Source organism: Phacochoerus africanus, chromosome 8 (genome assembly GCF_016906955.1).
Source record: "Phacochoerus africanus isolate WHEZ1 chromosome 8, ROS_Pafr_v1, whole genome shotgun sequence".
NCBI classification, from domain to species: Eukaryota; Metazoa; Chordata; class Mammalia; order Artiodactyla; family Suidae; genus Phacochoerus; species Phacochoerus africanus.
In genome coordinates, this window is record NC_062551.1 from 45,394,880 (window position 1) to 45,413,514 (window position 18,635).

At 54.6% G+C, this 18,635-nt stretch overlaps 3 protein-coding genes across 16 annotated transcripts; 1 reads left to right on the forward strand and 2 right to left on the reverse strand.

Moving 5' to 3' along the window:
- Positions 1 to 1,517: 1,517 nt before the first annotated feature.
- SDHAF1 (succinate dehydrogenase complex assembly factor 1) lies at positions 1,518 to 2,647 on the forward strand. Its single transcript, XM_047792763.1, has one exon. The coding sequence runs from the start codon at positions 1,641 to 1,643 to the stop codon at positions 1,989 to 1,991; it is 351 nt and encodes a 116-aa protein (XP_047648719.1). The 5' UTR covers positions 1,518 to 1,640; the 3' UTR covers positions 1,992 to 2,647.
- Positions 2,648 to 8,498: 5,851 nt separating this feature from the next.
- Positions 8,499 to 13,107, reverse strand: SYNE4 (spectrin repeat containing nuclear envelope family member 4). 5 transcript variants are annotated; one of them, XM_047791691.1, is made up of 8 exons: positions 12,623 to 13,107; positions 12,163 to 12,289; positions 11,302 to 11,445; positions 10,899 to 11,078; positions 10,564 to 10,812; positions 9,783 to 9,860; positions 8,800 to 8,858; positions 8,499 to 8,715 (listed from the first exon to the last, which is right to left on the reverse strand). In XM_047791691.1, the coding sequence occupies exons 1-8, from the start codon at positions 12,748 to 12,750 to the stop codon at positions 8,538 to 8,540; spliced, it is 1,143 nt and encodes a 380-aa protein (XP_047647647.1). In that variant the 5' UTR covers positions 12,751 to 13,107; the 3' UTR covers positions 8,499 to 8,537. The 5 variants fall into 5 exon arrangements, with proteins under 5 accessions (XP_047647647.1, XP_047647646.1, XP_047647650.1 ...); XM_047791690.1 differs by having other exon boundaries at positions 10,884 to 11,078; XM_047791694.1 differs by having other exon boundaries at positions 9,783 to 9,886; positions 10,554 to 10,812; positions 10,884 to 11,078.
- Positions 13,108 to 13,177: 70 nt separating this feature from the next.
- On the reverse strand, positions 13,178 to 18,454 carry ALKBH6 (alkB homolog 6). 10 transcript variants are annotated; one of them, XM_047791697.1, is made up of 7 exons: positions 18,365 to 18,454; positions 17,528 to 17,610; positions 17,144 to 17,212; positions 15,615 to 15,675; positions 15,079 to 15,230; positions 14,764 to 14,880; positions 13,178 to 13,615 (listed from the first exon to the last, which is right to left on the reverse strand). In XM_047791697.1, exons 2-7 carry the CDS (start codon positions 17,579 to 17,581, stop codon positions 13,352 to 13,354), a joined length of 717 nt encoding a protein of 238 aa, XP_047647653.1. In that variant the 5' UTR covers positions 17,582 to 17,610; positions 18,365 to 18,454; the 3' UTR covers positions 13,178 to 13,351. The 10 variants fall into 10 exon arrangements, with proteins under 10 accessions (XP_047647653.1, XP_047647651.1, XP_047647652.1 ...); XM_047791695.1 differs by having other exon boundaries at positions 14,764 to 14,973; XM_047791704.1 differs by lacking the exon at positions 13,178 to 13,615 and adding an exon at positions 13,721 to 13,875 and having other exon boundaries at positions 14,764 to 14,973.
- Between the last annotated feature and the right edge of the window lie 181 nt (positions 18,455 to 18,635).

Sequence of the window (18,635 nt, forward strand, 5' to 3'; positions counted from 1 at the left end):
GTCAGAGATGTGGCTCGGATCTGGCATTGCTGTGGCGTAGGCCAGCGGCTACAGCTCCGATTTGACCCCTAGCCTGGGAACCTCCATATGCCACGGGTGCAGTCCTAAAAAGACAAAAAAAAAATTAAATGTTTAATAAACTATTTTAAATATTCACTATTTTCAAATAAATATATTACATAAAACAAATTAGGTGACAGTATATTAAAATATCAATTGCATCATATTGCATATTTTATTAACAATACTGTCATACATAATCTTATAAATGAAATATTAAAGCACTTGGAACAGTGCCTGGCCTTGAATATGTGCTCGGTAAACGGATATTAGATTATGAAGACACAGGTGAGAGAGATGTGATAGGTTCCAGAGGCTCTTTTTTTTTTTTTTCTCTAAAGCTTTCCTAAGAAAGTGTTTATTATGGAAAATTCCAAGCATCACAAAAGAGAGACTAGTGTTATGAAACCCCATTACAGTTACAAATATTTTGCCATGCTTGCTTCCATCGTCTCCTCCCACTCTTTTTGTTTGTGCTGGAGGATTTGATAAGCAAATCCCAGCCTTATTCCTCTAGCAAAGACCTGGGTATGTATTTCTGATAGTGACACCAGAGGGATTCACAGTGGGTTTCAGATCTTCCCTTGTGCTACTCCTGGACTCCGGCCCTCATTCCCGCCCCCGACCCGCCTCCCTTCTGGCGGAACCCACGCCTCGTGCTGTGCAGTTCGAGTAGCAGGTGTGCAGGAGGTGGTCGCACGCTGGGCATAGGACTCTGGTTATTGTCCAGTAGTCTTCCACGTTCAGGGTGCTGGTAGGGCCCCCTTGCAGGCCTCCCAGAGCTACCAGGACGCCTCCAGGTAGCCTGTGGGGCGTACAACGGAATTGCGGGGAGGGCAGCCTATTCGACGGGTTTCAGGCAGGCTGGACTCTGGGCTATAATAGCTGGGGAGGCCCCTCCCTCTCCTACCCCGGGAACCGACTCGCATCGGCAGAGGGCGCTAGCAGCCCAACTCCCAGCCCCACCTTTGGAGGCTTGCAACCTATATCATCTCCCTACGCTCGTCTTCCCACAGCATCGCGAGGCTTGTCCCGCCAGCTGTGACCCAACACTTCATCGGGTGACCCCGAGCCTCTGCGCGTTCCCAGGGTTGGGGTCCTCGTCGTACACCCGCTATAGGGGTGGGAATGCCCGGAGCTTCCCGAGATTGCTTTAATAAATGCGGACTAAACTATGCCTGTGCCTGTCTTCTCTCTCCCAGTGCCCCTTCGCGCCCTGGGGGGACACACGAGTCCCGACCTCCAGATCTCTCCTCTCGCAGGACCCAAGAGTAAGTCAGGATCCCCTGCTCCCTTCTGACCCCAAACCTAAAAGTCTGAGCGCCTACTGCGCTCCTGCTCTGGGCCCTCAGAACTACCGTCCCTTCAAGGACATGATTCTACCTTGGGGTCAGCAGCTCCGCCCCTTACTCACAGCATTGTGACCTAACAGCTACGACAGCCAATGGGGCGCGACGGCGCCGTAAAGCAGGAGGCGGGCGCCGGAAGTGCTCTTTGCCGAGCTCCGCCGCGTCTCCCGAGTGCGCTGAGGCGCCACTTGGTGGGGTTTCGCGGCGTACGCCCTGGACCCAGCTGCTACCATGAGCCGACACAGCCGGCTCCAGAGGCAAGTTCTGAGCCTGTACCGCGAACTGCTGCGCGCCGGGCGTGGGAAGCCGGGGGCCGAGGCGCGCGTGCGGGCCGAGTTCCGGCAGCACGCCTGCCTGCCACGCTCTGACGTACTGCGTATCGAGTACTTGTACCGCCGCGGGCGGCGGCAGCTCCAGCTGCTGCGCTCAGGCCATGCCACGGCCATGGGCGCCTTCGTGCGTACGCGTGACCCGACCGAGGAGTCCTGCGGCGCCGAGGCCCCAGGGACCCCGCCTGGTGAAGGTCCGAAGAGACCGCTGGACAGCATGGGGGCACCGGGTACCCCGTCCAGTGAACGGTGACCGGCTAAAGGGCTCGCTCGATGGCTCAGGGGAACTGGGGGGCCCGCCTGACTGCCTGGGAGGCCCAGGAAACCCGCTTGATGGAAAGTGAAAGGGCTTGAGAGACTGGATCGACAAATTGGGGGAGTTGCAGAGCCCTCCTGGCAACGGGTCAGATGGCGAGAGATGCCTGACCTTGCCTGCTCACGGCTCGGGGCGGCCTGGGTCGCCCGCTGACTGGACTGTCTGGCTGAGAGCTACTTATCCCAAGGCCTGGGGAGCCGGACTCCCCGCTGTTGGACGGAAAAAGACCGAGACGCCTTCTCTTGACGCCTGAGAACATATCACTCCTGGTTCCTCAAGGAGACTCTCTCCTGGATTTAACTCTTAGAAGAGCAGACTTTTTGCTGAGGAGTTTGGGAAGATGTCCTGGTGGACGGTGAGAAGCCTGGAATCCTCCTTAAGAAAAATCTTTCCCCCGTTGTTACAGACTGGGACCAGTAGAGAGAAGGAGCTAGGGGTCTTTCACCCCAGTTAATCAACTAAAGACCCCCGTCGAGACCTCTACGTCATGGTTCTGAGGGGACCCCCAACTCTTGCTCCTTTCCTTGCTCAGGGCCACTGGACAAAGGGAATAAAATGGGGGATGTGCTTACTTCCCTGTTGATGATCTTAAAGATTTAATGTGTTTGGGTTTTTGAAGAGGTCCCCCCTACACACACCAAGCCCTGACCTATGGGGAGAGGATGTGTGTGGGGAGCTGTTTCTTCTCCTCTAAGCTCTCTGGAGTGGTAGATTGGTTAGAGTAGCATAGTTCTCACCCCTGGGCAGATTCATGGAGCAGACCCACCCTGGTTTGACCGCAGAGAAGCCCCACTTGACTTCTTCATTGGAAAGCAGTGAGGTGGGAGAGGAGATGGTGGAGCAGAGGAGACGAGGTTGGTAATCCCTGAGGCAGTAGTGGGGCCCTTAAACCTGGCTGAGGAATCCAGTATCAGCTACAAGCTGGGGTTTTGCTAGCAAGGCCCAGGGGTGGGGAAGGAGAGATAGTCCACAAGCCACAGGCATAGCTCCTCGCATGTCCCCACATTCTCTGGGGTACTTCATTTTGCAGCCCTCAGCGGTATTTGCACTCAGGTCAGTTAAATAAATGGAAAGTGGGAGTTCCCGTCGTGGTGCAGTGGAAACGAATACGACTGGGAACCATGAGGTTGCAGGTTTGATCCCTGGCGTCGCTCAGTGGGTTAAGGATTCAGCGTTACCATGAGCTGTGGTGTTGGTCGCAGATGAGGCTTGGCTCTGGCGTAGGCCAGCAGTTATAGCTTTGATTAGAACCTCCATATGCCGCGGGTGCAGCCCTAAAAAGATGAAAGACCAAAAAAAAAAAAAAAAAGCGGAAAGTGGTTGACTGCAGTTTAAAGGAAGAAAGCCTTAGGAAAAAAGCCCAGACCTCAAACCAAAGGGAGGATGAACACAAGAGAAAGTTGCTATCCCAATCCCAGTGCGGGAGGCGGGTACCCAAATAGTTATTAAATGAAGTTGAAATTTGAAGAATTCTAAGGTGTTTGCCAGAAGGTAGGGTAGGCTTCTGAGCAGGACGGCTAGTGGGTGAAGGCCTAGAGAGGGAGAAGGGGCCTGGAGTGCCCCAGAGCACAGGCTGTGCGGTTTGTGCAAGGGACTTCTACTTCAGCTTTGTCTCTGGTTGGTTGCCTTGTCTCGAACCTCCATGGCCATGTTCATCTTGCTCAGCCTCAGTCTTTTTCACCAAGGTGATGCTGTTCATCCTGGCCTGGCTCCGTTTCAGAGTAAAAGCCAGTCTTGAAGGTGGCTAATGAAGTTGTGTCCTACCCAGCCAGTCCCCATTACATCTCCCCCCGAATCTCCTCTCTCTTCCTCTTGCCCACTCCTGGCTGCGAGATCTTGAGCCCTACTAAGCACCAGGATGGGAGCTTCTGGCACGGCTGCAGACAATGATCGAGTTTCCACTGGGGCGCGGTGTCCTGGTCAGGAAAAGGAGACTGTCTTGTGGGTATCACAGATGAATGGGGTTTGCCTGGAAGAGAGGATGGGGGAGGATTTGCCTGATTTGAGGGGGGGAGGTTGTAGGTGAGGGAGCCATGATTAAGACTGTGGACCTTGGAGTTCCCGTCGTGGCGCAGTGGTTAACGAATCTGACTAGGAACCATGAGGTTGCGGGTTCGGTCCCTGCCCTTGCTCAGTGGGTTAACGATCCGGCGTTGCCGTGAGCTGTGGTGTAGGTTGCAGATGCGGCTCGGATCCCGCGTCGGATCTGGCGTAGGCCGGTGGCTACAGCTCCGATTGGACCCCTAGCCTGGGAACCTCCATATGCCACACGGGAGTGGCCCTAGAAATAGCAAAAAGACAAAAAAAAAAAAAAAGTGTGGACCTTGAAACTGAAATGCCTGGGTTTGAATCCTGCCTCCAAAACATTGATTCCATGATCCTAGGCAAGTGATTTAACTTCTTTGTGCCTCTACACCCTTATCGGCAAAATAGGCACTAATGGTGCTTCCCTCATGTGGTTGTTATGATGCTATAGTGAACTAAATACACCTGACGGCAGGTGATGCTCTCCTAACCCCATAGCCCTCCTGCTGACTTGAGTTCACTTGTAGCTGCAGAAGAGGGTTTCCAAGAGGCTGCTAGCTTCCTCCTCTGAACCCCCGATCTCTGCTGTTCTGCACTGAGGGCGTTCGGGGGGTGCTCCATGATTCCCTTTTCTGACTTTCCCCTGCCCTGTCTCCCTCCCTAACACCTGCCTCCTGGAATCACATCAAAAATAAGCCACTTAAAAAAAAAAAAAAAAGGGGGGAGTTCCCATCATGTCTCAGTGGTTAACGAATCCGACTAGGAACCATGAGGTTGCAGGTTCGATCCCTGGCCTTGCTCAGTGGGTTAACGATCCGGCGTTGCCGTGAGCTGTGGCGTAGGTCGCAGACGCGGCTCGGATCCTGCGCTGCTGCGGCTCTGGCATAGGCTGGAAGCTACAGCTCTGATTCGACCCCTAGCCTGGGAATCTCCATATGCTGCAGGAGCAGCCCAAGAAATAGCAAAAAGACAAAAATAAAATAGGCCGCTTCACTCATGTCCTTGGCTTGGAGTATGCTGCTGATAAAGCTCCCAGTTGGTAGTGTGTCTGTGTTGCCATGTGTTACACTCTTCTTAGGCACAGAGTGAGTGCATCTCAACCCCTTGACCCTCTTCTGTTAAAGAATCTCCTGATCTGAGAAAATTGCTATAAAGGACTTAAGGGACTGAGAATAACTTGGAATACAGATTGTGGGTTAATAATTGAATTTAGTGGGAGTTCCGGTCGTGGCACAGTGGTTAACGAATCCGACTAGGAACCATGAGGTTGCAGGTTCGGTCCCTGCCCTTGCTCAGTGGGTTAACGATCCGGCGTTGCCGTGAGCTGTGGTGTAGGTTGCAGACTCGGCTCAGATCCCGTGTTGCTGTGGCTCTGGCATAGGCCGGTGGCTACAGCTCCGATTGGACCCCTAGCCTGGGAACCTCCATATGCCTCAGGAGCAGCCCAAAGAAATAGCAAAAAGACAAAATAAATAAATAAATAAATAAATAATTGGATTTAGTTATTAAATTTCCCGATTTTGGTAACTGTACTCTGGTTATATAAGAGTAACCTTGAGGAGTTCCCATTGTGGCTTAGCGGGTTACAAACCCAGCTAGTATCCATGAGGATGCAGGTTCAATTCCTGGCCTCGCTCAGTGGCTTAAGGATCCAGCATTGTCGTCGGCCGGCAGCTGCAGCTCTGTTTTGACCCCTAGCCTGGAAACTTCCATATGCCACAGATGCAGCCTTAAAAAGAAAAAGAAAAAGAAAAAAAAAAAAGACTAGCCTTGAGGGAGTTCCCTGGTGGTCTAGTGGTTAGGACTTGGCACTTTAACTGCTGCAGTGGTGGATATATTGGGTTAGAGTATAAGTTAAACTAATAAAATTAATTTCACCTGTTTGTGTGGTTTTCCTGGGATAGCTAGGAAAGGTAAAAATAAATTTGTGGCTCATATTTTTACTGGTCAGCACCTCTGTAGGAGTCCCGTGGCTTGCATCCTCACTGCAGTTTGGCAATGAGATAATTATAGCATAATGATGTAATTGTCACCTTAGTTCCTTCCTCAACCACCCTAATTGTGCCCCCTTCTGCTTTGCCTTTGCTCACTGTAGTTTTCTCCTTGGCACTGACTGCCCTTGGCCCTATTACATATTTTACCTGCTTCTTTTACTTCCTGTTGCTTTGCCCCACTAGGAAGTCAGCCCCACAGAGACCAGTGTTTCAGCCTGCCTTGTTCACAGTCACAGCCCTACTCTTTGACCAGGATCTGGTTCACAGCAAACGGTCAGCATTAAATGAATGAATGAACAAGTGGCATGGATGTGCTCCATTACCTGGTAGGTTGGGTCAATATGGCTAAAACTCTGCCCATCTTATATGCTGGTGACCCGAGGGTGACCATGCCTCCTCCTCAGTTGGGGACAGACACCTGACCTGGCATTTGAAACAGGACAGACCCAGGTGTGCGTCCTGACTGCTTCCTGAACCTGGAGTTATTCCCAGAATCCTCTGCTTCCCACCCACCCTCCAGTGTCCATTCCCCATCTGGTAACAGCGCCCTGATTTTCTTTTTGGAGAACCACTCCTCCAGCCATCCCATTTTCAGCAAGCAAGGCTGGCTGCAGCCCTCAGTGAGGCATGGGACACTAGCCAGAGGAGGTAGCTTTGGGATTTTGGTTGGAACAGCAAGGGAAGAGTACTCTCCTATTGCCACATTGGTGAGATGTAGGCGGTTTTGAGGGGCACTTGGCCACCCCTGGGATAAGGAGGCCAAAATAGGAAAGACCTGAGCCCCTGGATCCACCTGTGCTTGCTGTCCTGAACTTTCCAGTTACTCAGGAAAATCCTGTTTGTTTTTAAATCGGTTGGACAGTGGGCTTCAGGTTGGTGGCTTCTCCTCTAGAGCCTCAGTTTCCTGTTCTGTTAAGTGGGGACACATTGCGTGGTTGTGACAAAGAAGGGATCTGTCTTAAGTGCACATCCAGGAGCCCTGCCCAGGGCTCCTGCCTCTGTTCTGAGTCTGATCTGCTCCACCTCTTGTCCTGTTAGCTTAAACTCCGGGGAGAAGACGAGCTTAGACACCTGAAGCTGGGGACCAGTTTCCAGGACTGAGCCCTGTCAGTTCAGCTTGGTGTTGTCAAGGCCCAGGAGAAGGGCTTTCACAGTCCTGGGCCAGTGATGGCCCAGCCCAGGACCCCACTGGGTAGAATGAACAGAGCACTTGGATGACTGCAGTTCAGGGGCTATAGCAGGTGCCGTAGGCAATCTGCCCCCATCACCTGCACCCCTCCTGTGCATCGCAACCCCCCAACTTCCTGTGGCAAGCACCTGAGGGTCTTTTACAGGAGATGCTGGAAGTGCTAGGGGGGTTAACATCTCCAGGAAAAGTCCTTAACCAATGAGAGATGGGAACTGGTACATATATGCCACAACTTCTTCGTCTTGGGGGGAACAACTTTGTGTGGTTCCACAATCTCTGGGGAGACTGCGGGTGGCACCCCAGGTGCCCAGAGCAGCGACCAGCTCGTTAACTCCCTTCCTGGGCTCACTTCCCATTGCCCTATCACCCTGCCCAGGATCACCTCCCTAATGAACTGCCTGTGCTTAAATCTTTGTCTCAGGGTCTGAGGGAACCCAAGCCAAGATGAGCTGATTCAGTCCTGAGTCCTGTGCTCAAGGCAAAGGGATCTGTGGAGGGGGCTGTCCAGATGTACCAGGGCTCCACGATTCTCAGTACTCCAGCACCCAAGAGCCTACACATCCTCCTTTTGACAGAATGTCTGTGTCTCCTCAAAATTCACACATTGAAATCCTAACCTCCAAAGTGATAGTATTAGGAGGTTGGGGCCTTTGGGGGTGATTAAGTCATGGGGGGGGAGCCCTCATGAACAGGATCAGTGCCCTTATAAAAAGACGTCATTTCCCTGCTTCTCCTTCCGTGTGAGGACAGTAAGAAGACAGCCGTCATGAACCAGGAAGTAGGTCCTTATCAGACACTGAATCTCCCAGCACCTTGATCTTGGACTTTTCAGCCTCCAGAACGGTGAGAGATCAGTTCCTATTGTTTTGGGGGTTTTTTTGTTTTGTTTTTGTTTTGTTTTGTTTTGTTTTTTGTCTTTTTGCTATTTCTTGGGCCGCTCCCGCGGCATATGGAGGTTCCCAGGCTAGGGATTCAATCGGAGCTGTAGCCACTGGCCTACGCCAGAGCCACAGCAACGCGGGATCCGAGCCGCATCTGCAACCTACACCACAGCTCACGGCAACGCCGGATCGTTAACCCACTGAGCAAGGGCAGGGACCGAACCTGCAACCTCATGGTTCCTAGTCGGATTCGTTAACCACTGCGCCACGATGGGAACTCCCAGTTCCTATTGTTTACACGCCACCCGGTCTATGTTATTTTGTTACAGCAGCCCACACAGACTAAGACACATCCTTCGGCAGTGACCATTTATTGCATGTCTAGGGCGTATACTCAGATTGGGGGAGGCCCATTGACATAGCTGAGCACCAAGTAAGGTGTCCTGGCCAGTCGTGCAGGAGAGCAGCAGGAGCCCTCTGATGTGGGCAGAAGCAAGGTGGCACCCACCAGGAGAAGGAGGAGGAGGAGAAGGAGGAAGGTCAGGGGCCGCCTGGAGGTAGGAGCAGAGGCTCTGTGGAGGGAAATGCAGTGTTAAATGTAGGGGCAGGGCGCCACCATGAGCCCTGCCCCCCAGCCCATCTCCCAGGCATCTCACCCAGGGTCTACTTCCAATAGCACATCCTGAAGATCGGGAGATGCTTGTCTCATCTTGTCCTAAGGGCAGATAGCATCCAGCAGCAGAATGGGTAAAAGTGCCATTTAATGTGGTCTTCCCCTTACTACTATTGACCAACAGAGGTGGGCTTATTTCTCCTTTCCTAGCTGCCCGCCACCCCCAAAACCCCATATCTCCAAGTGCAGTGGATGTCTGTCTGTGCCTGCCCTCATCCAATCCCCCTTTTTCCAGTCACAGTGGCTCAGCTTGAGGTGTGGGGTGTCATACCTACACACTCTCCAGACCTCACAACTCTACGTCCCTGATGAGGCATGTGACCCAGATCTGGCCAATCAGAGCCCTCCATCAGCTTGGCCTCGGTGGCTGGTTCAGGGGGTACCGTAACCCAAGTTGGGGAAACACAAGTCAGCCCTCGGATTTTGCTGTGGGTAGGTTGCCAGTAGGTCAGTGGCAGTCTCTTCCAGGGGTGGGTAAGCCCATGGGAAGTGAGTGCTGGGGTTGAGAAGAAATCTACCTTGGAGAAGTAGAGCCTGAGAGAGGGAGGGACTGAGCCCTGACAGCATCTGAGGTCTTGAATTCCACAGCACCTGGACTTTTCAGTTCCATGAAAAAAATAGCATCCCCTTTTCTAGTGTAATTCAACTTGGTTTGGGTTGCTGTCACTGGTCAACAAGATTCCTAAGTGGGGAGTTCCCATTGTGGTGCAGCAGAAACGAATCCAACTAGTATCCATGAGGATCTCCGGGCTCACTCAGTGGGTTGGAGATCTGGTGTTGCTGTGAGCCATGGTATAGGTTGCAGATGTGGCTCGGATCTGGCGTGGCTCTGGCCGTGGGATAGGCTGGCAGCTGCAGCTCTGATTCAACCTCTAGCCTGAGAATTTCCATATGCCACGGGTGTGGCCCTAAAAAGCAAAAAAAAAAAAAAACCTAAACAGTGCATCTGGCTGAGGACAAGCTTACCCGAGACTTCTGGAGCAAGGAGCGTCTTCGGTGACCTGCAAAGTGTTTCCGGTGGCTGAGGCCTGACCTGAGCATGTCCTGTCGGGGGAGAGAGGGGTGTGGTCCTTGGATAATCATTGACAAAGAGACACAAAGTTGGGGAATGGCCCAGATCCGGGGTGTCATAGAGATGAAGACTCTCTCTCTTCCTGGGGAAAGAGATCTCTGAGATCAAGAGGAACAGAGCCAAAGAAAGGAAGAGAGACATTATTTATTCATTCATTCCACAAATATTTAATGAGGGTCTGTTACATGGCCAGCACTGCTCTAGGAGCTGGGGACATGGCATGGAAACAAGCCAAGTTCTGATGTCCACGGAGTTTATATTCCAGCAGGAGAGAGAGACCCCATAAGTTATTAAACAAATGTATGATGACAAGTGGTGATAAGTGCTATTAGGACATAAAGTAGGAGGGTAAGGAGGGAAGACGTTTGGAGGCCAGGGCAGGCCTCTCCAAAGAGGCGGCATTTAGGAGAGGCTGGAATGAAGGGCATGCATCTGGGGGCTTTGAGATGGGCGAGTATTTGGAATATTTGAAGAGCCAGGAGGCTAGCGTGGCTGTGGTGGGGTGAATGGGGGAGAGTGGGAGGAAGTGAGGAAATGCAGATACAACAGAGGGAAACCAAGACGAGACAGAGGAAGAGCCGGAGGCTAAGAGAGGCAGAGGGAGAGACAGCCACAGAGACCTCCTTGAAAGAGAAGGACCCCACTGGAAGACACACAGCCTCCACCTGCTCTCACCTCAAGCCACTGTCCCCTGCCCTGGGGGCCCCTGTGGCCACACAGCTCACAGGGAGCCCCTGGTGTCCAGGCCGTCCTTCGTCCCAAAGGCCCGAGGCCCCCAACGTCCCCCGCTGGGTCCCACTCCAACTCTGCGGGAGTGGGGAGGCTACTGGGTGCCCAGGGCCCCCAGACCCCACCAGGTCCTGGCCCGTCTGAGTCCCCCTCGACCTCCAAGTCCTGCTCCATTGTGCTGGCCTCCTCATATACCTGGTCAGAGGACAGAGGTCATGAGGGTTGGGATTGGCACCTGTGCCAGGGACTGCCAGGGTGGGCCATACCAGGCTGTAGCTGACCAGCTGGGCTTGCAGCCGCCACAGCTGCCGGAAGATGCTGTCTCGGTGGGCTCTGAAGGCCCTCAGGACCTGCTCCAGGGAGGCCTGGGCCTGAGGCTCACTCCGCTGCACCAGCCTCTCACCGAACACCAGCAGTGCATCCAGATGCTCAGCTGTCCCACGTAGGTCTGCCTGGAGGGTCTGGGACACATGGATGGAAATCACCACCATCCCACCCTACCCTAGCGCCTGCCTCCACACACACACACCGGGGCACCAGAGACTTGGGACCTGGAGTTAGAACGGCCTCCTTTCCCATCTAGATACCTGGAACATGGAATAAACCCATTTCCCACCCCAGGAAGCTGGTAACCACTCCTGAGGGCCCGCCCACCCTCCCACATCTTGGCTTCCCACTGCCCACCTGCAGCTGGACCATCCCTCTCCGGGTTGATGCCCAGGGTGCCAGGCCTCGCTCCAGGTCCTGCAGCAGGAGGCCCAGCCCCAGAAGGCAAAGATGCAGGCTGTCCTGCTCAGCCTCCAACACCTCCCAGCCAGAGATGGGGCGCTGGGGAACACAGGGGGCTGAGTCAGGGCCAGTGAGCCAACCAAGACCTTACCCCCACTCCCACTGCACCCTTCTGCAGGCCCCTGCCTTCGGGATGCTTCTCTGCAGCAGAGCCCACCTCTGGGTCTGCACCAGGGCTCCTCCCACCTAAAGAAACTTCCCAGTGGGAGAACCTCATGTACAAATTCTCCAGGTTTTCAGATGTTCCTATTGTGGTTCAGCAGGTTAGGGACCTGACATGGTGTTTGATCCCCGGCCTGGCGCAGTGGGTTAAGGATCTGGCATTGCCACAAGCTGCAAATGTGGCTCGGATCTGGTGTTGCTGTGGCTGTGGCATAGGCCGGCAGCTACAGCTCTGATTCAACCCCTGGCCCCATATGCCATATGTGGGGCCATAAAAAGAAAAAAAAATCCAGGTTTTCAAGGCTCCTAGAAACTTATACATGTGGGGCCTGGGAGTCCAGAGGGGGTGGGTGATGGAACTGGATACCCCACAGGAATGGGGCTACACCAAGGCCAATGATAAAATATCAAAGTACTTTTTTGGTAAAATATCAAAATACTTTTATAACAATCGGTTTAAAGGATCATGCACCCCTCCCCACACAGATGCCCAGCACTTTTTCAGAATCATCACCTATCTCCGGTGTGGGGGCCAGATTCTGGGAGACAGACAGGAGGTAGAGGCGCACAGGGGCCCAGGACACCTCAGCTCACCTCACGGCATTTGGCCCCAGCTGAGTCCTCATGAGAAGCGGGCGTTGGCTCAGTGCCCCTCAGGCCACCCTGGAAGGGCTCGGGAGGGTCCAAGGGGTCCTGCCCCAGCTTCTGGGCCTGTTCCAACCTGAGAGGTAGGGGACATTGACAGGTGAGCCTAAGTCTCCATTATCCACCCTACCCTACCCCTGTCCTCAGCTACCTCTCCCAGGGCCCCAGGTGATCATAGCCACAACACCTCCTACCCTCGGAGTTCTCCTGTGGTGCAGCAGGTTAGGGATCCGGCATTGTCACCACAACAGCTTGGGCCACTGCTGTGGCGCATATTCGATCCCTGGACCAGGAACTTCCACGGGTGCGGCCAAAAAGAAGAAAAAAAAAAAATTCTCCTACCCTCAAAGGGCCCCCTTTCACTGCCCCACCCTTTTGGGACCATGGTTTCAAATGCCCCAGCCCCTACCTTATTCTCTCCTTTCCAGACGCCGGGCAGATGGCGTATCCAGCAGCATCCAGTTCCCTAGGGGCTCCAGGGGCGTGGCTGAAGGGCTCTGAGGTGGGTCTAGGGTCCAGGGGTGGGGGCAAGGCCATATTTGGGAGGCTAGGGACAGAGAGTCAGGATCCCCAGTAGGAGCCCTTTTTCTAGCGGGGGGGGGGGGTATCCGCTTAGACCTCCTCAGCAGGACTCAGCCAGGCAGAGGCAGCCAGAAGCCCAGGGGCAGCAGGCTCAGCGCCACCTCCTTCCAGGTGGAACACTGGACCCAGGTAATTTGATGCCCAGCTCAGGTGACAGCAGCACCACTTAACTCCTTCCTCCCTAGTGGACCAGTAGCTGAACCTCCCAAGCTCACCCCACGCCCGGAAGGGGTATCCAGATATAACCCCGCCCTCCCAAGAGCCCTGGATTCTTCTCCACTCTGTGACCCATCCAGGGCCCGCGCCTTCAAAGGTCCCAGATGCAGCGCCCCTTAGGAATCCCATCACCTGGCTCCCCGCCCCCAAATATCCAAAGCCAAAGTGAAGATTTTGTAGTTGTTTATTTGGAATGGGGCCTTTTCCTGTGGTTCCCACACAGTTACAAGGAAAATAACCCGCGGGAGCCGCTTCTGCCCCAGGGTTCCAAGGTCACAGGGCGGTAGTTGTCCAGAGCAGGCGAGAGCTCAGGAATCTGAGCGGGTCCGAGGGCCTGGAGTCACTTGCTGAGCAGGAGGCTAGCGCGCAGCACGCGGGGCACGCGGCGGATGGTCAGCGAGATGCGGGTGCCGCGGACCAGGCGCGCTCCGGGCTGCGCCGAGGGGCAGGCGGCTGCGTTGGGCGGCAGGGAGACGGCGTCCAGAGCGTCTATGCGGGCGGCTGCTATGCCATGGAGGAAGCGCGTGTAGGCGGTGCCACGGAGCACCAGCAGGCTGCGGGGTTCAAGCAGCAGCGAGGTGGCCGGCCGGGGCGGGGGCCGGGGCTGCGGGGCGGGTTGAAGGTTAGAGGGTCCCCAGAAGTCGGGGGTGGGGTGAGGGTGAGGGTGAGCGAGAGGGCGGCAGTTCAGGGGGCAAGGGTCAGCGAGTCCCAGGTACAACAAAGCCTGCGGGGCAGGTGTGCTCCCAGGGATCGGGGCTTTGGAGTGCAAGTCCGGCGGGGGCCAAAGCCAGGCTTGCAGTGAAGTGGAGAGGGTGTGTGTGGGTGCGGGTGTCAGCAGTCCTCCGGGAGGGGGCAGGTCCTAGGCTGCAGATGGGGGCGTCTAAGAGTCTGCAGGTTATGAGAACCGCAGCTGGGATCTGCAAGGGGCTGGGGCTGAGGCTAGGGGTCCAGCGGTCCCAGGAAACTCGGGTGGAACTGGGTAGAGGACTTGGCCGGAAGCCAGGAAGTGAGGAAGAGATAAGCAGGAGTGCTCTGGGCCCTTGTGCAGATCTCTGGATGCTTGAGGACCCCGGCAAAGTAGGAGGGGGTGTCAGTGTATCCCAAAGCATGTAGGATTAAAAAGGAAAGCCCTAAGGAGCAGCTGGGGTCAGGGTGTCCAGGGGAGTGAACAGAAAGGCATCAAAGACAGAGGTTAGGGAAACTGTTGTCACGGGCATCCTTCACAGAGGGGAGGCAGGCTATCTGAGGATCCTTGAGCAGTGAGTCATGGCTGAGGTGCCAAGAAGAATCTGGGGGTGTCCTGCATGGCAAATCACATTACCAGAGTGGGAGGGAGGAAGTCAGCGTTGGGGTGCCTGTGCAATGGCCATCGAGGGTCATGGTGTCTAGGAGGATGTCAGAGACACCCATGGGTGGATGGTATTGAGGTATCTGAAGAGCTCAGTGTCTGCTGGAGAAGTGGGGAGCCCTGTATGAGGTATTGGAGCACTATGAATGTGTGAGGTGGGGATCTGCAGGATGTCAGGGTATTTGTTCAGCAGGTGGGGGTAATGGTGTGCCTGCAGACATCATGGTTTCTAGGGCACCCTGCTAGCAGAGGGGTCAGGCATCAGGGAGGATGGGGGTGCCCTCCATGAGGGGACAGACGAAGATGTCTGGAAGGCTATCAGGGGTACCTGGCAGGCTGGTGGGATTGGAGGATATGAGGTGTTGGAGCGCCCACAGTGGCTGGGGCGTTGTCTTGGGGCCCACCTGCTCTGTAGGGTCATCATCCTCTGGCTGCCGAGGCTCGTAGAGGTCCAGCATGGTGTGGGAGCCCAAGCTGATGGTGCTGACGGTCGGGTAGTAGAGTGGCCCGTCCTCGTGGGGCTGGGGAGTGGGCACCAGGGCTGGACAGGGCAGGAGTCCACACCCCCCACCCTCTGGGGCAAAAGGGGGGCTCCCCAGCTGGGAGGCGAATGCCTGGTTGGGGTATGTGGCTGCTTAATGAGAGTGGACGTGGGTCAACATGATGCCCTGCCCCATGGTGGATCCAAGGTCTAGGGGACGGGGTGAGAGTGTGGTTACCATGATGCCCTCCCCAGGCAGATACTGGTTCACAAGGACGTGGTTGGCTGGGAGACCCCCAAAAAGGCTGAGGTCAGACACTTTGTCCACATAGCGCTGGAGCCACGGTGGCAGCCGCTCAGGAACCATCCCCCGGGGATGGGGGAGCCCACCTGGGGGAGGGGGAGGCTGAGGGCACCCAACCAAGGAGCCCCCCATGATGGATATCCTACTGGTTGGTAGCACTCTGACCTCCTCCGGGACCCCTAACTCTTTGAAGATCACCACTCTACCCTTCAGAGTTTTCCTGACTTCTCTAAACCCCTGGAAATACCCCCCAACTCATCAGGAAATCCCTAACCCCTCAGAATCCTCCTGGCCCTTGGGACCCCTTGAAGCCTTAGGGACCCCATCCCTACCAATAACTCCCCAGGACCAGGACCTCCCCACCCCCTACCCCTGACCACCCCACCAAATGTCCTGAGACTATCCAACCTAAGCTGCCTAACCCAGCCCACATCCCTAAATCACCCATGCCCACAGCCAGGGACACTTACCCCAGTTCTGTAACTTCCTCCCGGAAAGCTGGGTCCACTTTGGCTTTGGGGCATTGAAGACCTGGGAGGTGGGAAGGGGGTCAGTTCTTTTCCAGGATCACCCTCGAACTCTCCCACCCAGGCCAACAGATTTTTACCTGGGTGTTAATGGGTCATCTCAGTGTCTGTGGGATCATTCTCTGGGATAATGTTCCCAGGATTTTGTGGTTTGCCCTTTGCCCTATGGAGGCCACTAGCTTTGAAGCCCACCTGTGTTGCCCAGGATTGAGAAAAGGAACCAGGCAGGGCTGCACAATCGGGGTCTGAATCTACTCAGAGCTCTGGGCCAGCTTGGGCTCCTTCATCCCGGCAAACAGTTTGCACTCAATTTCCTGTTGCCTGGGCTGAGCAGTGGAATCCAGTCTGGAGTTCTGGAATCTCCTAGTTCCTATCACCTGGGGGAAAGAATGCTAAGCTGGGCTCTTTGTAATAGCAAAGAAAATACTTTGAAAATTTTCCACTGCCAAGATTCCAAGGGTCTAGGAGTTCCCATCATGGCACAGCAAAAATGAATCCGACTAGCATCCATGTGGTTGCGGGTTCAATCCCTGACCTCACTCAGTGGGTTACGGGTCTGGTGTTGCTGTGACCTGTGGTATAGGCAGCAGACAGCGGCTTGGATCCCACGTTGCTGTGGCTGAGGCATAGGCCGGCAGCTGTAGCTCAGATTAGACCCCTAGCCTGGGAAACTCCATATGCCGCAGGAGCAGCCCTTAAAAGCAAAAAAAAAAAAAAAAGGTTCCAAGGATTGAGAATGGGCTGTCTCCAAGAAGTCTAAGAAATCTATTCTCTACTTGCTAATCTCTTTATTCCCTCCATGGTTACAGGGCTGGAATGGGCTGTCTCAGCGTGAGAGTCTGAGTTCTGTAGCTAGCTCATTCCTGGGACTCAAACTAGACAAAACTAGTTGGGAGAGCACAGGAAGATCTGTCTTCTGTGAGGTTCAGAGGCTGCAAAGGGCCATCCCAGTATAAAGACTGAGCTTTGTAAATTCTTCTTTCCCCGAATACAGATTGGGCTATCTCAACCCAGGTGATCTGTGCTTGGTTCCCAAGACTCTGGGTCTGTACTGAACTGTCAGCACAGAGAAGCATTTCCTCTGTAACACTCTGAGGCCTGGGCTATCTCAGCACAGATACCTCAACACTGTAAATTCTTCAGTCCCCAGATCTCAGGGGCCTGAACTGGGCTATCTCAGCCTAGGTTTATAACTTCCTTTCCTCTAAGGTGGAAGGATTGGGCTGTCTCAGCACAGGGAGTCTAAGCGCCATAACAACCACTTCCTTTCTAAGAATCAGTTTGGTTTCCCCTAAGTCTCCTGGGAAAAGCACTTTCAGGGGCTGAGAAGGAAGAGGGAGGTGAGGGATGGGTGCTAAGTGGCACTCTTCCTCCTGCCAGGATCTTCACTGTGACCTTTTAGGCTCTCACAAGAGAGCTGGGGTTTGGTGAGGGAAGAGGGGAAAAACAGACCAGAAGGGTGTTGGGGTCACCTGTCGAAGCAAATACTCCTCCTCTTCCTTGGAGATGAAGTCAGGGACATAGTAGATTACAGGTGGCGCCTAGGATAAAGAGATCCCTCTGAAGGTGTGGCCCTTCAACCCACACAGAGATGCTAGCATCCATGAGCAGCCCCTCCTCTGGAGCCCCTCCAGGATGTTCCCTAGACAGGCCAGGGCCTTAAGTTGAGGGACCAGTGCCTATTTGGAGGATGGGGAGGTAGGAGTGAAGATGGGGCTGGGTCCTTAGGGTAAGAATGAATTTGTAGGGAGGGGGCAGTCCTAGCCCACAAACCCAGGAGTCAGCCTGCCTACCCCCACTCTATCTCCCACCCTCTAGACCCAACCTTCACCCTCTGCATCCCCAGTCCTGACAACCTGCTCCACCCTGTATGGTTCCAGGGCTGGGACCCTGGCGTCCTGATCCTCCATCGACACCAACTCCTTGTACGAAGTCAGTCCTGTGGGGGGAGGAGAACACACTGAAATCACAAAGCCTCCACCCTCAGGCTATGATCCAGCTTTCTGTTCTCATCACGGGGGCCAGGGCCTTACCTTAGCCTTCTAGTGAAACAACTGGTTTCTAAAACCTAAGTCCTCAGTATCTCAAAGGCGCCCAGTGGAACCCTAGACTCCCTGCCCAGACACAGTGAGCACCCAGAACACTCTCCCCAAACCCATCCACCAGGGGCCCACCAAACTACACATATTTAGCCTCTCAGAGAACAACCTCTGACTCCACTGGGAGCCTTTCTCAAGAGCTCCACCCATATCTCCCGAGCCCCTTTAAACACTTGGATTTGAGACCTCATCCTAAAAACTTCAGACCTGCAACCCTGAGCCCGTCTCAAGGACCCTCCTCCCGCCACCAGCCCTTTCAGATTCCAGCCCTTTCAGACCGCCCATTCTGAGCAGCCCGGTGCCCCAGCCTAAGCCTCCTCAGACACAGCCATTTTTAATCTTCTTCGATTCTCCCACTGGAGACTGCCCTCAGATCTGCTCCTGAGGGCCCCTTCACTGAAGCACCCTTGGACCTCTGACCCCGAACCTGTCTTCTCTCTCATCTTCCCTCCCCTAATCCCTTCGATGCCCCGTTTCTGTTTCCAGAACCCCACACTCTGAGCTTTCTCGGATTCCTGTCTGAGCTTCCCCGGATCCCTATTCTCAGCCCTCTCGGATCCCCATCTCCACCCTCGGCCACCCCAGCAAACTGACCGTCCACCAGCGTCCCCTCCAAAATCCAAATTCAACACCCCCATTCCCTTCTCTGCCACTTCCGCCCCACATCCCTAACGCAGGAGTCCTCAGACCAATGGGAATTCTCAAAGGCTCTGGGGCTCTGCCTTCCACCCAATAGGCGCTCTCATACAGCATTACCCCGCCCCTTCAGCCTTGCTCGGTGATAGGCTGTGCCTCCTGGTCTCTGAGCCACTGGGGACCCTTCAGAGACCCGTCTTCGTCTGGTACGGACCAATCAGAGCTCCAG

Bases quoted from the DNA above. Each gene is read 5' to 3' on its own strand.
- SYNE4 (XM_047791694.1), bottom strand. From the start codon at position 12,750: ATGGCCTTGCCCCCACCCCTGGACCCTAGACCCACCTCAGAGCCCTTC. The intron at 12,290-12,622 runs GTAGGGGCTGGG...CCTACCTCTCAG, and splicing joins TCTGGAAAGGAGAGAATAAG to GTTGGAACAGGCCCAGAAGC. The intron at 9,887-10,553 runs GTGGAGGCTGTG...TGATTATCCAAG, and splicing joins GTGGCTTGAGGTGAGAGCAG to GACCACACCCCTCTCTCCCC.
- ALKBH6 (XM_047791695.1), bottom strand. From the start codon at position 17,581: ATGGAGGATCAGGACGCCAGGGTCCCAGCCCTGGAACCATACAGGGTG. The intron at 15,231-15,614 runs GTAAGTGTCCCT...CCCCTCCCCCAG, and splicing joins GAGGAAGTTACAGAACTGGG to GTGGGCTCCCCCATCCCCGG. The intron at 13,616-14,763 runs GTGGGCCCCAAG...CCCGCCCCGCAG, and splicing joins ATGATGACCCTACAGAGCAG to CCCCGGCCCCCGCCCCGGCC.
- SDHAF1 (XM_047792763.1), top strand. From the start codon at position 1,641: ATGAGCCGACACAGCCGGCTCCAGAGGCAAGTTCTGAGCCTGTACCGC.